At 41.1% G+C, this 23,149-nt stretch overlaps 1 protein-coding gene across 1 annotated transcript in view; it reads left to right on the plus strand.

Moving 5' to 3' along the window:
- LOC143041740 (2-oxoisovalerate dehydrogenase subunit alpha, mitochondrial-like) overlaps nt 1-23,149 on the plus strand; it is a 118,686-nt gene that overhangs the window by 33,108 nt on the left and 62,429 nt on the right. The window contains exons 3-4 of the mRNA XM_076213752.1: nt 4,670-4,865; nt 15,941-16,102. Of these exons, the coding sequence (XP_076069867.1) occupies nt 4,670-4,865; nt 15,941-16,102 (358 nt within the window). The remainder of the gene's footprint in view (nt 1-4,669; nt 4,866-15,940; nt 16,103-23,149) is intronic.

Consider the following 23,149-nt stretch of genomic DNA (forward strand, 5'->3'; position numbering starts at 1 on the left):
CAGAGCTCCAAGGAAAAGTACTGTGCCGAAACCTTTAGAAGTGAGATGTGAAGTTGGGACAGAGAAGGTAGGACTTGTTCCTAAGACAATTGCTGAGATCATGCCTCCCAAATTCCCTCCATGGAACCGATGCCCCACTGAAATATGTCCTCTTAAAAAAGAAGAAAAACAGAACTGCTGTAGAGCTAAAAAATGAATTTTTAGAACATTTATCAGTACATGCTGATGCAATTTTTATTTATACAGATGGATCAAAATCCCAAGACGGTGTTTGTTGTGCTGTTGTAACTGATAGCACAGTTTTAAAGAGAAAGTTGCCTGATTTTAGCTCTGTTTTTACTGCTGAACTGCTGGCAGTCAGCAACGCCCTGAAGTTTGTTTTTAATTCTGTTCCATGTGGTAGGAACGTTGTTATTTTTACAGATTCCATGAGCGTTCTATCCTGTGTAAATAATTTGTCGCCTCATCATTTTTTAGTGCAAGAAATACAGGAATGGCTGATTCTCATAAACAACAGAAAGAAGATAAAAGTAAACTTTTGCTGGGTGCCGTCCCATGTGGGTGTCACTGGAAATGAAAAGGCCGATGCTGCAGCCAAAGCCGCCACTAGGCTCAGCCATATAGCAGACCGAAAAGTCCCACATACGGACTTGAAACAAGTGATCCATTGTTATACAATGAAGAAGTGGCAAGAGCAATGGACAAGGCTGAACGGCAGTTATAAATTAAAAGAAATTCATCCCTTAGTGAACCCTTGGAAGTGTCCTCCTTTGGACAGAAGGTCAAGCATTGTCTTGACAAGACTGAGAATTGGTCATTCCTACATTACACATAAATTTTTAATGGCAAGTGGGGCAGAAAGGCTGGCCCCCCAGTGTCCCACCTTGCCAAGTAGTTTTGACAATAAGACACATTTTAGTTCAGTGCCCTGCATTCTCTAATAAGCGCAGGGCAAATTTCTTAACAGATTTATCTTTTAAAGAAATTTTAGGGGAGAAAGCTTGTGTGAAGAACGTTTTAAAGTTTTTAAAAGACATAAATTTATTTTTGAAATTTAAAATTGTGTGTGAATGCTTGTGAGTGTGTGTTGTTGAAGTGTGTTCGTGAATGTCTATTGTTTTAATTGTTTTACTTGAATTTTATTTTTATTTTATTTTTTAAACTAAAAGATAAATATGCGCTGAATGGCCTACTGGCTCCGGCGCTTGGCCTTCGAGCCAAAAACTCCATAAATCAATCAACCATTATCCTCCACTCTCAACTTACCTTCCAAAAAATTATCTGATATTCCCCCACTCTCTCCCCTTAGAGCATGTACATCCTTAACTCTTCCTACTATACTCTTGATTACCACTATATAGTCCATTAGTGCTCTATCTACCACCCTTCCATCCACCTCCCTCTCCATGTGTACTTATGCTTGACTTTTTTTCCAAAACACTGTATTTGCTATCATCAACTCTCTTTTCTAGACACATCACTGTAACATACGGAGATGTCACTTGTGCTTAGGTGACATCACCATCAACTCTCCACTACAACTTTTTCCTGGAACTCCACACTTCCCAATCACTCCATCTGTTGGTTCATTTCCTACCGTAGCATTAACCACTTCAGTACGGGACTTAAATCTCGTGGGCAGCAGCCAATGCCAGCCGTACGACGTGTTGTAACAATACTCGCATCATAAAATATAGTCACCGCATATATCGATTGTTCTCTCTTTCACCCGCAAATTTTGAAAACCACAGAGAATGGGATTCAGGGCACATTTGAGAGAATGTAAAAACACAGGGGCGACTACAATAAATATAATCAAGACGCCGATATGGCAGCGTCGCGAATCCACTTGCTCCTCATGACACCTACGTGTGCGACACCGTATGGAAGGGGTTAAGGTCTCGTGGTACCACTACATTGACACTTCTCCCTAATCCCTCTGTGCACTCATTTAAATCCATCCAAAAAGCCTCCCTTGCTTCTACACTCTTCTTACCACCAGGCCCATATGCACTTACAAAAAATCCACAACTCCTCAACTTCACCTTCATCCACATTAACCTTGAAGAAACCTCCTTCCACTCCACTACACATTTACCTATCTCATCGCTTACTAGCATAGCCACCCCTTCTCTCCATCGTCCTCTCTTCACTCCTAAGAACCTCCCAGCTTCACTTCCAAACTCACACTCACCCATTCCTTTCAACTTAGTTTCATTCATTGCCAACACATCCATCTTTCTTCTCACAAACATACTCCTTATCTCTTCCCTTTTACTCTCATCTGTACCACACCCATGCACATTAAAAGACCCAAACCTTAGGGTACTGGTTGGAAAACTCCTAGACCCTCTTATACCTTTACTTGTTCTAGGAATGTCCCCTTTGGGGTTACAGGTAGGAGGATTCCTAGTCCTATCCCTGTCCCATTTTTGTCACCTCGTACGGCTCAGGTGTAAAGATTTGGTGGCAGCATTCTTTTCCCTCACCTCAGGGTAGGCAAAAAAGAGGAAATTAATACTTAGAGAAATGGTACAGGATAGTAACATGTGGTGGGGGGACAGCATAACGAAGGGACAGTTGCAGTATAATAAAAGTATCGTCATTTGTCTATGAACAGAGATTTCCTTCACAAACAAATTGATATGTGGCTCTGGTCCATAGGGGTGCCTCATATAGACCCTAAAGTATCAGCTGTATGCTACTTTGTCATAATGTGTAACCAATACCCCAGATGCCTAATTAAGTCAGGAGACTACGCTGAGATTCTGCAGGACGATCTTGACAAATTGTTCACATGGTTGGTGAAATGGCAAATGGACTTCATTATCTCAAAGTGCTGCATGTTAAATGTAGGGCTACACAACCTCAAAAATAGATATAGCTTAGATAACACATTTTTAGAGAAAACTTAGTGTGAGAGAGACTTGGGAGTTCTAGTGAGTCCTGACCTTAAACCCAGAAAACAGTGCATTAGTGCCAGGAATAAAGCTAATGGAGCGCTAGGTTTTATTGCTAGGATGGTTATGAATAGAAGTGCAGAGGTAATTATCAAAATATATCTAGCGTTAGACCTATCCTTGACTATGCAGTACAGTTTTGGTCTCCCGTCTTATAGAATGGACATCGATTCACTAGGATCAGTACAGAGGAGAATGACCAAAATGATACATGGGCTGAGAAATTTATCTTACGAAGAGAGACTTAGACACATTAACTTACACTCTCCTCTCAGAAAGATGCAGAGTGCAGGGTGATTTAAGAAGAGGTGTTCAAGTGGATCAAAAGTTTTAACAAGGGTGATGCAAACAAGGTCATTATAAAGACATCAGGGCAGGACTTTGCAGTAATTGATTTAGATTGGGCAGATTTAGATTTAAGAAGGATATAGGAAAGAATTGGTTTACTAATAGGGTGGTCAGTGAATGGAATAGACTTTGTAACCATGTAGTAAGCGCTGAAACTATTGGTTGTTTTAAGAAGCAGAGAACCTTATGGATAGGGATGACAGGTGGTAATAGACATGGAACTGCCTAGTGTAGCCCTTATGGTCTCTTGCAGTCTCCTTCATTCTTATGTTCTTAATCTCACAAGCACTACCAGCAGAATGAGGACAAATAAAGCAGTATACTACTTGAACATTTATAATAACCTATCACCTATACTACACAAAATTTCCACACCAAAACACATTTTGATCAATAAACCAGCCCTTCAAGACTGACCACAAGACTCACTACTTCACCAACAACCACCAGACATAAGCCCCCCCCCCCCCAAAAAAAAAAAAAAAAAAAAAAAATCTGGTAAGAACCACATTAGCACACTTGCACTCAGGACACCATCCAGCATTGAAGCAATACTAACACAAAATAGGCCTGACCACAGATTCAAACTGCCACAGATACAACCATTATACAGAGAACACAGAACCTCTCATACTGTGATGACCCATGATTATATGCCTCAGATAACACAATATATCTTCCCTGAATGACTTGTAGAGTAGCCTAGAGGCTGTAGCATGTTAGCTGAAGGCTGCAGGTCTTCTGCAAGAGAGACCAGGGGCAGGGATTGATTGGTTGAAATGCCCTCCCATATACCTTAGCAATTCCACTTCCAGACTCATTTCTCTATAACTACATAACAGATAATTCCCTGTATAATCCTTAAGTAACTGGTACATTCATGTTTTCCTTTCTATTGTATTGTGGAACTATAGATCAACAAGTGCTCTCAGGCATGTGACAGTCTTGGTAACCATTTCACCGTAACTACTCCTTTTGCCAAATACTATGAAACCACTGTCAAAAATAGCTTTCATCTTTGTCATTGCTCGTTATATATATATTTTTTCCTATAGACCTATCATTCATTCTACACAGTGGAATAAGACAAATATGGTATATAAAAGTATTGCCTGTCTGATGGATGTTGTTGGCTACCTGAAAACTGGGGGGCTCCTACAAAAGAAACCAGAGGCAATGACTTTATTGATGGCATTACATTAGTGAACCTAGTTTATCAGTGTAAATGTCCAGTAGATTTATAATGATTAAAACTGAACAAAAATTTTGAAAATTATGTTATGTACAATATCTGAATGAAATCCTCTCACAGTGGGGGGATTATTGTTTTAGAATTTAATGCTGAATGTTTCACCCAACAGTTGGATGAAAACACAGTTGTTAAGATGTACCATCGGATGACATTGCTCAACACAATGGATCGCATCATGTATGAATCCCAGCGACAGGGTCGCATATCCTTCTACATGACTAACTATGGAGAAGAAGGAACACATATAGGTTCTGCTGCTGCTCTTAATCCTGATGATGTTGTTTATGGCCAGTACAGAGAAGCAGGTATTTACCTAACTGTTTATACATACACCAATGAGTTTTTCCCCCTAACAAGGGAGGTAGTCAAAGGCATAATCCACTCCCACCCATTTCATCCCCACATGCTCCACACCCACTCACCACCCCACACTCACTGCCCTGGGTCAGAAGCAATGTAGCAAGTCTGCTTCATTTAATTGGCAACCTGCCCTCTCTGTCTCATGCAGAAAAAGAGATGGGGAGAAATCCCTTCGGGTTGCATCAAAATATTATTCATATACTCCCCCCATCCCCCAACCACACCCTTCCATGCATCATAGTCATCCATACACAACCATTCTCCATTCACCCCTGTCTTCTGTCCTCTCCTGTCCTTCCTCAACAGACATTCCCCTCTTTCCCAAAGCCCCTTCTACTCCATCCATCCATCTCATCCTAGGTTGACCCCTCATGTTCACTCCTTCCACATCTGCCTTCCACACCTATTTTACTAGTCTTTCTTCACTCATTCTTTCCATGTGTCCAAACCATCCCAATACTCTTTCATCCACCCTATCGCCCAACACCCTTTCCACTTCCATTCTCCTCCTCACCTCCTCATTTCTCACTCTATCCAGCCTAGTAACCCCTATCATACTTCTCAGACACCTCATCTCAAACCGAAAATTTGGTGATTTACCTAGTTGTAAACAGATTGGAGGGAGGCTATGACGAGTGGTACTGTGATGTAGTAAAGTGATTGAAGTTCAACAAGAATAGAAAAAAGAAGGGATATGGATGATAAACCAACATACACAGGGACAACAAAAAGAAGATTGGACATGAGTAAGTACGAAATGCCTTTGGGAGTAGTTAGAAAATATGTAACATAGAAAGCCCCAGATATGAAGACAAATAATTTCATGGATTCATAACAGAAGAGGTTTCGACCTCAAAAACATACTAATAAGCCAAGAAATATTTGAAATGAAAAGGGATATTGTTGAATGGAAAAGGGAATATAACCAATTATACAAAGAAGTGAGTGAATTGAGGAAGGAAATTGCACTATTAGTTAGGGAATTGGAAGAAATGAAAAAGGAACTGGCTAAAGTTAAAAAATGATAATGAAAATATGAAAAATGAAGACACATTTAAAAATGAAACTTTGTTGAGGGAAGTTAATGAAAAAATATTAATAGAGGCAGGCAAAGTTGGAGGAAATATAAAAAAAATCAAACATGATGGAAATCAAAAACCAAATGAATGAAGACAAAGAAAACCAGAAAATACTATTTAACGAAATAGTCAATAAACAAATGAACGAAAGTACAAAGGACACAGTAATAGAAGTAATAAAAGAAAAAAGAGATTGGGTAAGAGACACAATAGACAAAAAATGTATTGTAATCTATGGTATCAAAGAAAAACATGGTCTAATAAGGTTCCAAAGGGAAAAAGAGGAGAAGAATATAGTGACAGAAATACTAAAAGAAATACAGGAGGAGGGACAAGATGATAAGGCAATAGAAGATATCTATAGGATGGGCAAATATTCTGAAGAGAAGAATAGACCTCTTAAAGTAAAACTTAATTCACAGAGAATAGCAGAAGAAATATTAACAAACGTAGGAAAACTAGCAAAAAGTAAAAACTACAAAAATCTAGGGATAAAAAAGGAACTGAGTGATGAGGAAAAAGAAAAGGAAAAAACACTTAAAGAGGAAGCTAAGGAAAAGAATGAGAAAAGAACAGAAAAAGAAAGGAGTTTTTTTGGAGAGTGATGGACTTGAGACTGAGGAAATGGTACATATGGGAAAAGGAAATGCAGGAGAAAGAAGAAAAGGAAAAAAAGATAACATATACCAACATAGACAGATTGATATCAGGAATCGATGAATTGAATAACTATCTAGAACAAGAAAAACCAGATATAATGGGGATTGTGGGGACAAAATTGAAAGGATCATTACTTCCAAATAGTGTAGGACAAGGATTATATAATTGTTGGTACAGGAATAGAGAAACAAAGAGTGGAGGAGTGATGTCACTTACCAAGAAAGGACTAAATGTGACAAAAATTACAGTAGAGAACAATGTGGAATTGATTATGATACGAGTTGAGGATAGAGATATGAAAAATAGAAATTATGCAGTGATTTATGTCCCACCTAAGACTCATGCATGGAATGAAAATGAACACTCCAAAATGCTGGAAGACACAAGAAAAACACTAAATGAAATACTAAAGGAAAAATGAAATCTGGTAATTATGGGTGATTTTATTTTGAAAGAAATATGTTGGGAAGAGACTGAATAGAGGTAAGAGCTCTATTTATACTATATCATAAAGTTTATATCTATAAACGTTGCTACTCGCTCAAGTCCCATGGAACTCCCTGCATGATAATGATAATGAGTGGGATTGGGATTGGGAGTGGAAATTAATTGGATGGGTTCTCTGACTTTTGGGTGGTTTTGCAAAACGCCTCGCGCCCCTGTTGTTTTGTAACGCTTCTCAAGCCAGAGCCAGTAAGCCTTTTTCGTTTTAACACACACCCTTTCATTACTTTTCCAAAATGTCTGAGGAAGTTTCTTCTAGGATGAAACGTTATCGACACTTCTGGAAATGGGTGACGTGCTCAAAAAAGATACAAAAGAAAGACGCCAAAAACAACTCTAAGCTTCTTGGACAGCTTCGAGCAGAACACGCTGGAACCTTTCCGGGTCTTTACGTGTTCTGCTCGAAGCTGTCCAAGAAGCTTAGAGTTGTTTTTGGCATCTTTCTTTTGTATCTTTTTTGAGCACGTCACCCATTTCCAGAAGTGTCGATAACGTTTCATCCTAGAAGAAACTTCCTCAGACATTTTGGAAAAGTAATGAAAGGGTGTGTGTTAAAACGAAAAAGGCTTACTGGCTCTGGCTTGAGAAGCGTTACAAAACAACAGGGGCGCGAGGCGTTTTGCAAAACCACCCAAAAGTCAGAGAACCCATCCAATTAATTTCCACTCCCAATCCCAATCCCACTCATTATCATTATCATGCAGGGAGTTCCATGGGACTTGAGCGAGTAGCAACGTTTATAGATATAAACTTTATGATATAGTATAAATAGAGCTCTTACCTCTATTCAGTAGACGAAGGCAGTGACTTGATTAGTTATAAGAAGTGAAATGCAGAAGATTGTGACGTCATGTCGTTGCTTGGAAAAGTACGCATCATAGATACCAATTCAGGAGTTGGCTATACTTTTAAATACTGAATATGAAAATTTCATAAGTATATATATATATATATACAGGTAAACGTCGACTTACGATGGCATTAGGTTTCGATAGAGCCATCGTAAGACGATCTCATCGTAAGTCGATCCCCACTCTGTTCCGTGGTCACTGTACCTAGCCTACCTGTATATTAACCACCAGAGATACTGAATATAGCCTATTAAACATGTACAGTAGTTTATTTAATTATTTTTATCCTTTTTACCATATTCAAACACTATAATATGTATTTTCAGTACGGAACTTAAATCTCGCGGGCAGCAGCCAATGCCAGCCGTACGACGTGACGTAATAATACTCGCATCATAAAATATAGTCACCGCTTATATCGATCGTTCTCTCTTTCACCCGCGAATTTTGAAAACCACAGAGAATGGGATTCAGGGCACATTTGAGAGAATGTAAAAACACAGGGGCGACTACAATAAATATAATCAAGACGCCGATATGGCAGCGTCGCGAATCCACTTGCTCCTCATGACGCCTACGTGTGCGGCACCGTATGGAAGGGGTTAAATTATCATATCGTCGTCGTCGTCATCGTAAAGTCGAACAATCGTAAGTCGCGGCCATCGTAAGTCGACGTTTACCTGTATATGTATATATATATATATATATATATGTATATATATATATATGTATATATATATATATGTATATATATATATATATGTATGTATGTATCTTTGGTCAAATGAAATTTTAAATTATATGTTATTATAAGAAGTGAAATGCTGAAGATTGTGACGTCATGTCGTCGTTACTTGGAACACTACGTCATGTCTCTTCCTCTGATTAGCTGGGACCCAGAAAGGTTCTGGCTTGAGAAGCGTTACAAAATCACCACGTCAACACAGGGGTGCGAGGCGTTTTGCAAAACCACCCAAAAGTCATAGAACCCATCCAATTAATTTTTTAGTAGTACTAAGATAATATTTAGCTGCCCAGCTGCTTCAAAACGTCCAGATATACCGAAATCCGGATATGTAAAGGCTGGATAAATGAGGTTTGAGTGTGTATATATATATATATGTGTATATATATACAGGTAAACGTCGACTTACGATGGCATTAGGTTTCGATAGATCCATCGTAAGACGATTTCATCGTAAGTCGATCCCCAATTTGTGTATCACTCTGTTCCGTGGTCACTGTACCTAGCCTACCTGTATATTAACCACCAGAGATACTGAATATAGCCTATTAAACATGTACAGTAGTTTATTTAATTATTCTTATCCTTTTTGCCATATTCAAACACTATAATATGTATTTTCAGTACGGACTTAAATCTCGCGGGCAGCAGCCAATGCTAGCCGTACGACGTGTCGTAATAATGCTCGCATCATAAAATATAGTCACCGCTTATATCGATCGTTCTCTCTTTCACCCGCGAATTTTGAAAACCACAGAGAATGGGATTCAGGGCACATTTGAGAGAATGTAAAAACACAGGGGCGACTACAATAAATATAATCAAGACGCCGATATGGCAGCGTCGCGAATCCACTTGCTCCTCATAACGCCTACGTGTGCGGCACCGTATGGAAGGGGTTAAATATATCATATCGTCGTCGTCGTCGTCATCGTAAAGTCGAAAAATCGTAAGTCGCGGCCATCGTAAGTCGACGTTTACCTGTATATATATATATATATATATAATATATATATAATATGTTATATATATATATATGTTATATATATATAGTTATATATATATATATATATATATATTTGTTACTCTTTCCTTATATTTTCTTATTTGTGTGAATGTCTCAAAAATTTAGCATTTTATATTTTTTCTTTCAGTTTCAAAATCATACCTTTAGTCTTGCAGGCACTCATTAAGGACTTAACCATGACAGCACTTTGCTCCCCCCCTGAATGGTATTCCCACAAAGAACTGAAGGGCTGGCTATGCCCATGGTAATTACAGGTAAACGTCGACTTACGATGGCCGCGACTTACGATTGTTCGACTTTACGATGACGACGACGACGATATGATAATTTAACCCCTTCCATACGGTGCCGCACACGTAGGCGTCATGAGGAGCAAGTGGATTCGCGACGGTGCCATATCGGCGTCTTGATTATATTTATTGTAGTCACCCCTGTGTTTTTACATTCTCTCAGATGTGCCCTAAATCCCATTCTCTGTGGTTTTCAAAATTCGCGGGTGAAAGAGAGAACGATCGATATAAGCGGTGACTATATTTTATGATGCGAGTATTATTACGTCATGTCGTACGGCTGGCATTGGCTGCTGCCCGCGAGATTTAAGATCCGTACTGAAAATACATATTATAGTGTTTGAATATGGTAAAAAGGATAAAAATAATTAAATAAACTACTGTACATGTTTAATAGGCTATATTAAGTATCTCTGGTGGTTAATATACAGGTAGGCTAGGTACAGTGACCACGGAACAGAGTGGGGATCGACTTACGATGAGATCGTCTTACGATGGCTCTATCGAAACCTAATGCCATTGTAAGTCGACGTTTACCTGTACAATATACAGTACATATCAAACACCAAAAATCGTCACTTTTTTGGCTAAGCTGTGCTTACATAAAAATCTGTAGCTCATAAAATAAAAATTTCTCAAAGAAAATTCATTATGAACACTTTGCTATATGTATGTACAAATTTTTAGGGAAAGTTACAAAATAAGTTATTTCTATGTCAAGGGACCTTTTCAAGGTCAAATCAAAGGTAAACTTATTTTTTTACCATGTAAGGAAATATGTGCATTGATAAAAGTTGTAGGGAATCATATTAGCTTTAAAATGGTATCAGAATGATCTCTGTAGGTGCAATAGCCTCCAAGATATTTGACTGAACTTTTTTAACTTTTGCAAAAATGACCTTTGTGACCCATATTTGAGGAATTGTATCTCAGAAACCATTTGACCTACAGAAGTGAGACATACCATTGAATTTGTCTAAAGGTCTTTAAGTACAGTAGGTGGTGGGGGAAAAGAATACTGCCACCAAGTATTTCCACTTGGATCGTAAGAGGCGAGAAGAAAGGGATGGGGATTGGGACTAGGCATCCTTCTCCCTGTAGTCCCACAGGGGACATTCCTAAAAGAAAAAGTAAAGGCATAAGGGGGTCTTGGGAGTTTTCCGACCAGCACCCTAAGGTTTGGGTCTTTTAATGTGCGTGGATGTGGTACAGATGAGAGTAAAAGGGAAGAGATAGGTAGTATGTTTGTGAGAAGAAAGATGGGTGTGTTGGCTTTGAGTGAAACTAAGTTGAAAGGGAAGGGTGAATGTAAGTTTGGGAGTGTAAATGGGAGGTTATCAGGAGTGAAGAGAGGGTGAGGGAGGGAAGGGATGGCTATTCTAGTAAGTGAAGAGATAGGTAAACGGGTAGTGGAGTGGAAGGAGGTTTCCTCAAGGATAATGTGGATGAAGGTGAAACTGGAGAAGGAGATGTGGGTCTTTGTAAGTGCATATGGGCCTGGTAGTGAGAAGAGTGTAGAAGAAAGGGAGACCTTTTGGATAGATTAAATGAGTGCATAGAGAATTTAGGGAGAAATGTCAATGTAATAATACTGGGAGACCTTAATGCTAGGGTAGGAAATGGTCCAATTGATGTAGTGGTTGGGAAATGTGGAGTTCCAGGAAAGAATGGTAGTGGAGAGTTGATGGTGGAAATGTGTCTAGAAAGGGAGTTGGTGATAGCAAATACAGTGTTTCGGAAGAAAGTCAAGCATAAGTACACATGGGAGAGGGTGGTGGATGGAAGGGTGGTAGATAGAGCGTTAATGGATTATGTAGTGGTAAATAGGATTATGATAGGAAGAGTTAAGGATGTACATGTGCTAAGGGGAGAGGGTGGGGGAATATCAGATCATTTTTTGGTGGAAGGTAAGTTGAGAGTGGAGGATAGATGGAGAAAGAGGAAAGGGGCAAAAGGTAGGGAGGTGCTTAGAGTAAACTCTTTAAAGGAAAAGGAGAAGGAATACAAGAAGAAGCTGAAGGAGGAGTGGGAGGGAGTGAAGGATAGAGTAGAGCTAGGAGTGGAGGAGGAATGGGGATGGTTCAAGGAGGGAGTCACAAAGTGTGCAAGAATGGTGTGTGGAACAAGAAGGACAGGAGGAAATAGAAGGAAGGGTAGTGAATGGTGGGATGAGGAAACAAAGAAGGTTGTAGAAGAGAAGTGAGCTTTCACAGATTGGTTACAAAATAGGACGAGGGAGTCATATGAGAGGTAGAAAGAAAAGAAAAGAGAAGTAAAGCAGAAGGTAAAGGAGGCAAAGAGGAGAGCAGATGTGAAATGGGGTAAGAGTATGACAGAAAATTTTGAAAGTAATAAAAAGATGTTTTGGAAAGAAATTAAGAGAGGAAGAGGAGGCAAATCAAGTAGAGAAGAAAAGGTAAAAGGTGTAGATGGAGAGATGATAATGGAAGAGAAGGCAGTAAGGGAAAGATGGGCAGAATATTTTAGGGAGTTGCTAAATGTGAAGGAGGATAGGGAGGGAAAGATAGCTGCAGTGGGAAATGCTAAGAAAATGAGAGTGATGAGTGAGGAAAATGGAGGAGAAATAAGGAAGGATGAAGTGAAGGCAGTTGTTAAGATGATGAAAGCAGGTAAGGCACCTGGTCTGGATGGATGCCATGCAGAATGTCTAAAAAAAAGGAGGTACAGTGATGGTCGACTGGTTGGTGAGGTTATTTAATGTTTGCTGGAGAGAGGGTAGAGTGCCAGAGGACTGGAGAAGTCCCTGTATAGTTCCACTTTACAAGGGAAAAGGGGACAAGTGTGAATGTAGTAGTTTCAGAGGGATTAGCTTGTTAAGTGTAGTTGGGAAGGCTTATGGGAGGATCTTGATTGAGAGAATTAGGAGAGGAAGAGAGGGAGTAATTGGTGAGGAACAGTGTGGATTTAGGACGGGTAGAGTTTGTGTAGATCAGATCTTTGTGGTAAGACAGATATGTGAGAAAGCTATAGGAAAGGGGGAGGATGTTTTTTGGGCTTTTATGGATCTGGAAAAGGCTTACGATAGGGTAGACAGAAAGGCACTGTGGGAGGTTATGCAGATATACGGGATAGGAGAAAAGCTTCTAGGAGCTGTCAAGAGCTTTTATGAGAGTAGTAGAGCTTGTGTCAGGATTAGAAATGGAGAGAGTGAGTGGTTTGAGGTAAAGGTGGGACTTCGTCAAGGATGCGTTATGTCGCCCTGACTGTTCAACTTATACATGGATGGGGTAGTGCGAGAGGTAAATGGAAGGGTAGTGGGTCAGGGATTGGAGATGGTTAAAGAAAATGGAGAAAAGTGGGAGGTGAGCCAACTGTTGTTTGCTGACGACACTGCGCTTGTGGCAGGATCGGAGTAGGGATTGAGGAAGTTGGTGACAGAGTTTGGGAGAGTATGCGATAGAAGAAAGCTAAAGATAAATGTGGGTAAATGTAAGGTGATGAGATGTACAAGGGGTGAAAGTGGCAGTAGTCTGCAAGTGAGCATAAAGGGAGAGCGACTGGAGGAAGTGGATAGTTTTAGATACTTGGGTGCAAATGTGGCAGGAGAAGGTGGAGGTAGAATGTAGATTGAGAGAAGCAAGTAAATGCCTTGGTGGATTTAAGAGTGTAATGAGGAATAGACATTCGGTAATGGATGCTAAGAGGAGACTATATGAAGGAGTGATTGTGCCAACAGCACTGTATGGGGCAGAAACATGGAACAAGAGAGGAAGAGAGAAGGAGTTTGAATGTGTTTGAGATGAGGTGTCTGAGAAGTATGATGGGGGTTACTAGGCTAGATAGAGTGAGGAATGAGGTGAGGAGGAGAACAGGGGTGGAAAGGGAGTTGGGAGATAGGGTTGATGAAAGAGTATTAGGATGGTTTGGACACATGGAAAGAATGAGTGAAGAAAGACTAGTAAAAGAGGTATGGAAGGCAGATGTGGAGGGAGTAAACATGAGGGGATGTCCTAGGATGAGGTGGATGGATGGAGTGAAGGGGGAAGAGGGGAATGTCTGTTGAGGAAGGACAGGAGAGGACAGAAGACAGGGGTGAATGGAGAATGGTTGTATATGGATGATGTTGTGATGCATGAGGTGGATTGGGCGGGGGGGATGGAGGGATGAGGTAGTATGTGTGAGTAAAATTTGACGCAGCCCAAAGGGATTTCTCCCCGTCTTCTCCTTTTATGCTTGGGGGGACGGAGAGGGGGGGTCGCCGATTTAATGAAGCGGCCTTGGTGTGGATGTGCTGTGTTTTGCGACACTGCTTCTGGCCCAGGGCAGTGGACAAGGTGCAGGGATGACCCATCATCCAGGAGGTGCTAAGATAAGAGGGAGGGTGGAGTGGGTTTGGAGTGTATTCAGGGATGGAATGGGTGGGAATGATTTTATGCCTTTTCCTTTTTGGCTACCTCCCTTGTAAGGGGGAAAAAGCCTTGGTATATGTATGTAACTTACAAGAAAATCTGAGTCAGTGGCAAAAATGACTGGTTGAATTGACCCTGATGTATTGTATATTTTGATTGAACCTAGCTGTGAAAAAGAGTGCAGGAGAAAGGGAAAGAACATATGTGCCAAAACATCCACTAAGCCAGTAGTTCAGAAGTACTAGTTTTGTTCATTTGTCACTGAGAATGTCACTAAAGTGTCACACATTAAAGTTGTTAACTGCCGCACTATCGTATTATGGTGGGTTAAATGAAAGTTGGAGCAACTGTAAAAATAATATTTTAAATAAAAATATTTCACAACACCTGAAAAACTGTTTGCTCCCTACCTCATGAATGACAAGAGACTGCTTTACATAGCATCCCATGCTCAGATGCACAGGAAATATCAATCGAATTGGCAGGGAATACAAATATACTATCAGGAACCTGCCAGGTGACTTTATAGATAATCATACATTACAACCATAATACCCATTCCCATTACATTGTAAGGGGGAGAAAACTGTTGATATATGTATGTATTTAGGGTTACATGTAACATGGAATAGGGGGAGTGGGGATGGAGGCACTGAAGAGTGAGGGAAATGAGTAAATATCTTGAGTTAATAAAAATGTCATGAGAAATAGGTATCTGGAGATAGATGCAGAGATTATATGAAGGGGTAATACTGCATGGGGCAAAGGCTTGGAAGTGAAGGGAAGCAGAAAGGAGAAATTGAAATGGGATATGAAATGTTTGAGAAGTATGGTGGGGGTTGTAGGGATGGATGGAGTGAGAGAGTAAGTGATGAGAAAAGTGGGGATGGGAATGAAAGTGGCATATAGGGCTGATGAAAACATACTGGGATCATCTTAGCTCATAGGAAGAACGGATGATGAAAGACTAGCAAAAAGAGTGTGGAAGGCAGGGGTGGATGGAGTGAAATTGAGGGGAAGAATGAGATGAATGGATGGGGTGAGGGGGCCTTGAGTAAAATAGAAATATTTGTTGTTCAGGGCAGGTAGAAGAGAGATAAGTGCTAGTGGAGAATGGCTGTTCCTAGACAATGAATTAATGCAGCTTGAAGAGATTTTTCCTTGTTTTTCTGTTTTTGCATCAGAGAATGAGGAGGGAGGATCACTGTAGAATTAAAGTGGTGAGGCCCTATTGTGGATACACTGTCTTGCTGCATGGCTTCTGACCCAGGCAGTGAGTTAGAGAGGTGGATGGCCCTTCATCCACAAGGAACTAAGATAAAAGGGAAAGAAATGGGAGTGGGACGGGTGAAGGTAGATTGCCTTGGCTGACTACCTCCTTCATAATAGGGAAGAAGCCTTTAGTATATAGAAAGAATAATACTTCCAGAGGTATTTTAAGTTGAAAGGATGCTACAATTCTCTGAGTAGTTATTGATAAGTTTTCCATTTCAGGTGTGCTTATGTGGAGAGGTTTTACTCTAGATAAATTTATGAACCAGTGCTATGGAAATGAAGGAGACATTGGAAAGGGGCGGCAGATGCCAGTGCATTATGGATCAACAGAACATAATTTTGTCACAATATCCTCACCCCTTGCTACACAGATGCCACAAGGTTAGTATTCTCACTTTTCTTATTAGTCAAGTTGGTAAAGAAAAAGTTTGGTGGCTCAATCTTAATTTCCAGTTACAGAAACCAAATAGTTATCAATTGCAATATTATAGCTACCTCTACCTTTCACACTCTTTTTGCTAGTCTTTCCTTATTCTTTCCATGTGCCCAAACTGTCCTAGTATTTTTCCATCAGCCTGATCTGCCAGCTTCTTTTCCACCCTAGCTCTCCACATATCTTTATTTCTCACTCTGTTCATCCTTGTAACCTCCACCATACTTCTCAAATACTTCATCACAAACACATTTAAATTTCTTTTCTGCCTCCCTTAAATTCCAAATCTCAAATCTATAAGAATGTTGTAGGCAGTTACCCCTTCATACAGTCCTCCTGCTTGCATTCTTAGATGCCCTTTTCTCATGAGACTTTTCATTCCTTCAAGGGATTAACTTGCTTCCCTCTCTACAGTTTACCTCCATCTCCAATCCTCTATTCCCTGCCTCATATGACCTTGAATATTTAAAACTGTCCACTTCCTCTAAGTTCTTTTCTTTGAGAATTGCCTCTAACTTACTGCTACCCTTACCCTTTGTACCTCATCACCTTGCTCTTACATACATACATACATACATATACCAAGGCTTTTTCCCCCTTACAAGGGAGGTAGCCAAAAAGGAAAAGGCATAAAATCATTCCCACCCATTCCATCCCTGAATACACTCCACACCCCTCCACCCTCCCTCTTATCTTAGCTCTCCTGGATGACGGGTCATCCCTGCACCTTGTCCACTGCCCTGGGTCAGAAGCAGTGTCGCAAGACACAGCACATCCACAGCAAGGCCGCTTCATTAAAATCGGCGACCCCCCCTCTCCGTCCCCCCATGCATAAAAGGAGAAGACGGGGAGAAATCCCTTTGGGCTGCGTCAAATATTGCTCACACATACTACCTCACCCCCCATCCCCCGCCCATTCCACCTCATGCATCACAAGCTTTTTCTAAATCAAGAAAATTTCTCACAAATTGCCTTACCACAAAAATTTGATCCATGCACTCCACCTTTCCTAAACCTACACTGTTTCTCACCAATTGTTCTCTCTGTTCTAATCCTGTCAACACCTTGCCTTGTGTCTCTCCAACTATGCTCAATAAACTTTTTATCTCATCTTTTCCTAAACTTTATACCTTGTTACCATCTCCTTTGATGTTAAGCATGTCTGTTATCATCTCCTTTGATGTTCAGTGTGTCTGTTAACATCTTCGATGTTCAGTGTGTCTGTTAACATCTTCGATGTTCAGTGTGTCTGTTATCATCTCCTTCAATGTTCAGCATGCATATAGAGTGAGTGTGAATCTTCAGGCAACTCAAGATATCCCTTATATTTCTGGATTTTCCTCCCAAGGGACATTGCCACTGTATCCAGACCTGAACAGTGACCAGAGCTGCTAACTTTTCCAGCCAACATTTAAACTTGACAATGGCTTTGCTGTATCTCGGGTCAGACACCCAAACATCTGCTTTAACCACTTCAGTACGGGACTTAAATCTCGCGGGCAGCAGCCAATGCCAGCCGTATGACGTAACGTAATAATATTCGCATCATAAAATATAGTCGCCGCTTATATCGATCGTTCTCTCTTTCACCCGCGAATTTTGAAAACCACAGAGAATGGGATTCAGGGCGCATTTGGGAGAATGTAAATACACAGGGGCGACTACAATAAATATAATCAAGACGCCGATATGGCAGCGTCGCGAATCCACTTGCTCCTCATGACGCCTACGTGTGCGGCACCGTATGGAAGGGGTTAAACACCTGTACCTCACGCCTTTAGAGTACAATAGGTGCGGTGCCTGTGATTGTTGCTCAATTTGACATGACCAACCTTTCTTATATTTTTCCTAAATGTGAATATAGGAACAACCTACTTGTACAGTTGTAAATATATTTAATCAGGCAACCCCCTCGAGGTTACTCCAGTGGTTGCCTTGTATTTGTAGACCTGAGAGCAGTCTGGAACATTAAAGTAAAGAACATTCCCAGACATTAATTCACCAATAGAAGTAACCTACAAATTTACATTCTGGTGACCAGCAGTGAGATATGAAACTCCAAATCTACATACAGCTCTAAATACTCCTCTGAGGCACAACTCTGCAACAGTGGCTTCATTTGAACATAGTCTTCTCCCAATGTTAACAATCTTTGCCAAAATCCAGCATTGCTACGTGCACAGACCCTTCTCTCCTACATAGCCAAGCATCACATATGAGGCAATCCCTCTTAGCTGCATCATCCAGCATCCTACTTAGAAGCACTGCTGCATTAATTCACTCCATCATACAAGTAGTACAAGCAAATCCCTCTTCATCTGGCATCCTACTATGATACACCGTTGCATTGCTTCACGGCATTCTCCAGCATCTATGAGGAAAACCCTCTTTGTGGCATTCCCCCAGCATCTCTGATGAGGAAATCCAGCTCTGAGGCATTTTCCTGTATCCACAATGCCCACCGTCTCCACCACATCAACACAGATATGTTGGACGATCTCCACCATCACATGAGTTGGACAACCTCCACTCCACCATCACACAAGTTGGACTACCTCCACTCCACCATTGCATGAGTTGGACGACCTCCTACTCCACCATTGCATGAGTTGGACGACCTCCTACTCCACCATTGCATGAGTTGGACGACCTCCTACTCCACCATTGCATGAGTTGGACGACCTCCTACTCCACCATTGCATGAGTTGGACGACCTCCACTCCATTGTATGAGTTGGACGACCTCCACTCCATCACACAAATTGGATGACCACCCTTCTCCAACATTGCATTGCATTTTGCACATCACTGCACCAACAGCCAACAATCGTCTTCTACAAGCCAACACTCCCCACTCCCCGCATCTAGCTGTGCAAGATCTCCTTCATTTCTCTTATTTTCTCAATTCATATCTGCACATTTTTGTTACATACTTTTTAACTCACCAAACCAATACACTAATTACTCCCTGTGTCCAGTAGTGCATCCTTCCATCATTTTGCCCCACTGCAGCACCATCATCTACAAACACTCTGACATAATTTTGCGTACGTGGATATTTCTCTGTTCTCATTCTTACCTAGGAGCAAGAGTCCATTTTTTCCTCAGTAAATGAACTTGTCCAAAGCCCTCCCTGATTTGACATACTGACCCTGCACATGAAACTGCGCTGTGCTAACACCAACCATGTCTCCTCCTAATACCAACTCTTCAGATTCACCTACTCTGAACACCATGACAACACAAAACTTTATCACCATAGTCAAGGATGAGACAACATTACCCCTCTTCAATGGCAGAAACATTCCTGTACACAATTTCCTCTATGAGGTTGAATCAGAGATCATGCAAAGAAATGCCACAGATGACAAGACTAAGATATCCATTTTAACATCCAAAATAGATAAGAATAACATATTAGCAGGTAATGTTATTCATACATATATATACCAAAGGCTTTTTCCCCCTTACAAGGGAGGTAGCCAAAAAGAAAAAGGCATAAAAACCATTCCCACCCATTCCACCCCCAATACACTTCACTCCCCTCCACCCTCCCTCTCATCTTGGCACCTCCTGGATGATGGGTCATCCCTGCATCTTGTCCACTGCCTTGGGTCAGAGTCAGTGTCACAAGACACAGCACATCCACAGCAAGGCCGCTTCATTAAATCGGTGACCCTCCCTCTCCGTCCCCTCATGTAGAAAAGGAGAAGACAGGGAGAAATCCCTTCGGGCTGCGTCAAAATTTTTCTCACCCCCCATCCCATCCATTCCACCACATGCATCACATCATCATCCATATACAACCATTCTCCATTCACCTGTCTTCTGTCCTCTCCCCTCCCGTCCTTCTTCAACTGACATTCCCCTCTTCCTCAAAGCTCCTTTCACCCCATCCATCCATCTCATCCTAGGTCGCCCCTTTTTGTTCACTCCCTCCACATCTGCCTTCCATACCTCTTTTACTAGTCTTTCTTCACTCATTCTTTCCATGTGTCCAAACCATCCCAATACTCTTTCATCCACCCTATCTTCCAACTCTCTTACCACCCCTGTTCTCCTCCTCACCTCATTCCTCACTCTATTTAGCCTAGTAACCCCTATCATACTTCTCAGACACCTCATCTCAAACACATTCAAACTCCTCCTCCCTTCCTCTCTTATGTTCTATGTTTCTGCCCCATACAATGCTATTGGCACAATCACTCCTTCATACAATCTCCTCTTAGCATCCATTCCCAAATATCTATTCCTCATTACATTTTTTAATCCACCAAGGCATTTACTCACTTCTCTCAATCTACATTCTACCTTCACCTCCACTCCACCCTTTCCTGCCACATTTGCACCCAAGTATCTAAAACTATCCACTTCCTCCAGTCGCTCTCCCTTAATGCTCACTTCCAGTCTGCTGCCACTTTCACCCCTTGTACATCTCATTACCTTACTTTTACCCACATTTATCTTCAGCTTTCTTCTTTCACACACACTCCCAAACTGTCACCAACTTCCTCAATCCCTCCTCTGATCCTTTTACAAGCACAATGTCATTCGCAAACAACAGCTGGCTCACCTCCCACTTTTCTCCATTTTCTTTAACCATCTCCAATCCCTGCCCCACCACCCTTGCATTTACCTCTTGCACCACCCCATCCATGTATAAGTTGAACAGCCAGGGCACATAATGCATCCCTGACGAATTCCTACCTTTACCTCGAACCACTCACTCTCTCCATTTCTAATCCTGACACATGCTCTACTCTCGTAAAAACTCTTGACAGCTCCTAGAAGCTTTCCTCCTATCCCATATATCTGCAAAACCTTCCACAGTGCCTTCCTGTCTACCCTGTCATAAGCCTTTTCCAGATCTATATAAGGCACCTGGGTTGGATGGATGGCATGCAGAACATAAGAACATAAGAAATAAAGGAGACTGCAAAAGACCATAAGGCCTACACTAGGCAGCTCCATATCCATCACCACCTGTCATCCCCATCCATAAAGTTGTCTAATCGTTTTTTAAAACAACTGATAGTTTCAGCGCTAACTACATGGTTACTAAGTTTATTCCATTCATCGACCACCCTATTAGTAAACCAATTCTTGCCTATTTCCTTCTTAAATCTAAATTTGTCCAGTTTATACACATTACTGCGAGTCCTGCCCTGTTGTTTTATTATGATGACCTTGTTTGCATCACCCTTGTTATAGCCTTTGATCCACTTGAACACTTCTATTAGATCACCCCGCACTCTGCGTCTTTCCAGAGAGTGTAATTTTAGGTGCCTAAGCCTCTCTTCGTAAGGCAAATTTCCGAGTCCTTGTATCATTTTGGTCATTCTTCTCTGTACTGATTCTAGTGAATTTACGTCCATTCTGTAGGACGGAGACCAAAACTGTACCGCATAGTCAAGGATGGGTCTAACTATCGCTAGATAGAGTTTAATAATTACCTCTGCACTTCTATTCATTATCGTTCTAGCAATGAAGCCTAATGCTCTGTTAGCTTTATTTCTGGCGCTAATACACTGCTTCCTGATTTTAAGGTCCGGACTCACCAGAACTCCCAAGTCCCTCTCGCACTCAGATCTTTCTAAAAACGTGTTATCTAAGTTGTTTCTATTTTCGGGGTTGTGTAGCCCTATGTTTAACATGCTACACTTAGAGATATTGAAGTTCATTTGCCATTTCATCGACCATGTTAACAGCTTATTAAGGTCATCCTGCAGAATCTGGGCGTCGTCTCCTGACCTAATTAGGCATCCTATTTTAGTGTCGTCCGCAAACTTACTAACATCACTATTTAACCCATCGTCTAAGTCGTTTATATACATAATGAACAACAAGGGACCCAAAACCGAGCCCTGGGGGACCCCGCTAGTAACATTGCCCCACCTACATTTTATTTCATTTATGGTGACCCGCTGTTTTCTGTTACTAATCCAAGCTCTAATCCATTCTAACACTTTTCTTCCTATGCCATGGGCTTTGATTTTATTTAGTAGTCTCTGGTGTGGCACTTTGTCGAACGCTTTGCTAAAGTCAAGGTAAATAACATCGTAATTTTCATTGTTGTCTGCTGCCTTATATACCTTAGTGTAAAAGGATAGAAGATTAGTCACACATGACTTACCCTTGGAGAAACCATGCTGTGAAACACAAATTAAATTATGCCCTTCAATGTGTTCTCTGAGTCTATTTACTATTATTGATTCAAGCATTTTTCCTATAACCGATGTCAAACTGATTGGCCTGTAGTTGCATATAGACGATCTATCTCCCTTCTTAACCCCTTCCATACGGTGCCGCACACGTAGGCGTCATGGACTTAGATCTCGGTGGCAGCAGCCAATGCCAGCCGTACGACGTGTCGTAATAATACTCGCATCATAAAATATAGTCACCGCTTATATTGATCGTTTTCTCTTCACCCGTGAATTTTGATAACCATAGAAAATGCGATTACAAAAGAATTAGAAAGAATGTCATTATGGAGGGGCGACTACAATAAATATAATCAAGACGCCGATATGGCAGCCTCGCGAATACACTCGTTCCCCATGACGCCTACGTGTGCGGCACCGTATGGAAGGGGTTAAAAACAGGAACAAGTTTGCCTGCCTCCAAGCAGTTGGAACAGAACCAGTGTCTGAAGAATGTCTGAAGAAAGGAGGTATAGATATGGTGGACTGGCTGGTGAGGTTATTTCATGTCTAAGAGAGGGTAGAGTGCCGGAGGACTGGAGGAGTGCCTGTATAGTTCCGCTTTACAAAGGAAAGGGGGACAAGTGTGAGAGTAGTAGTTACAGAGGGATCAGCTTGTTGAGTGTAGTTGGGAAGGCTTATGGGAGGATCTTGATTGAGAGGATTAGGAGAGGAAGAGAGGGAGTAATTGGTGAGGAACAGTGTGGTTTTAGGACAGGTAGGGGATGTGTAGATCAGATTTTTGTGGTAAGGCAGATATGTGAGAGAGCTATAGGAAAAGGTAAGGATGTTT

Source organism: Oratosquilla oratoria, chromosome 32 (assembly GCF_046742065.1).
Source record: "Oratosquilla oratoria isolate Oo_2021 chromosome 32, ASM4674206v1, whole genome shotgun sequence".
Lineage (NCBI taxonomy): Eukaryota > Metazoa > Arthropoda > Malacostraca > Stomatopoda > Squillidae > Oratosquilla > Oratosquilla oratoria.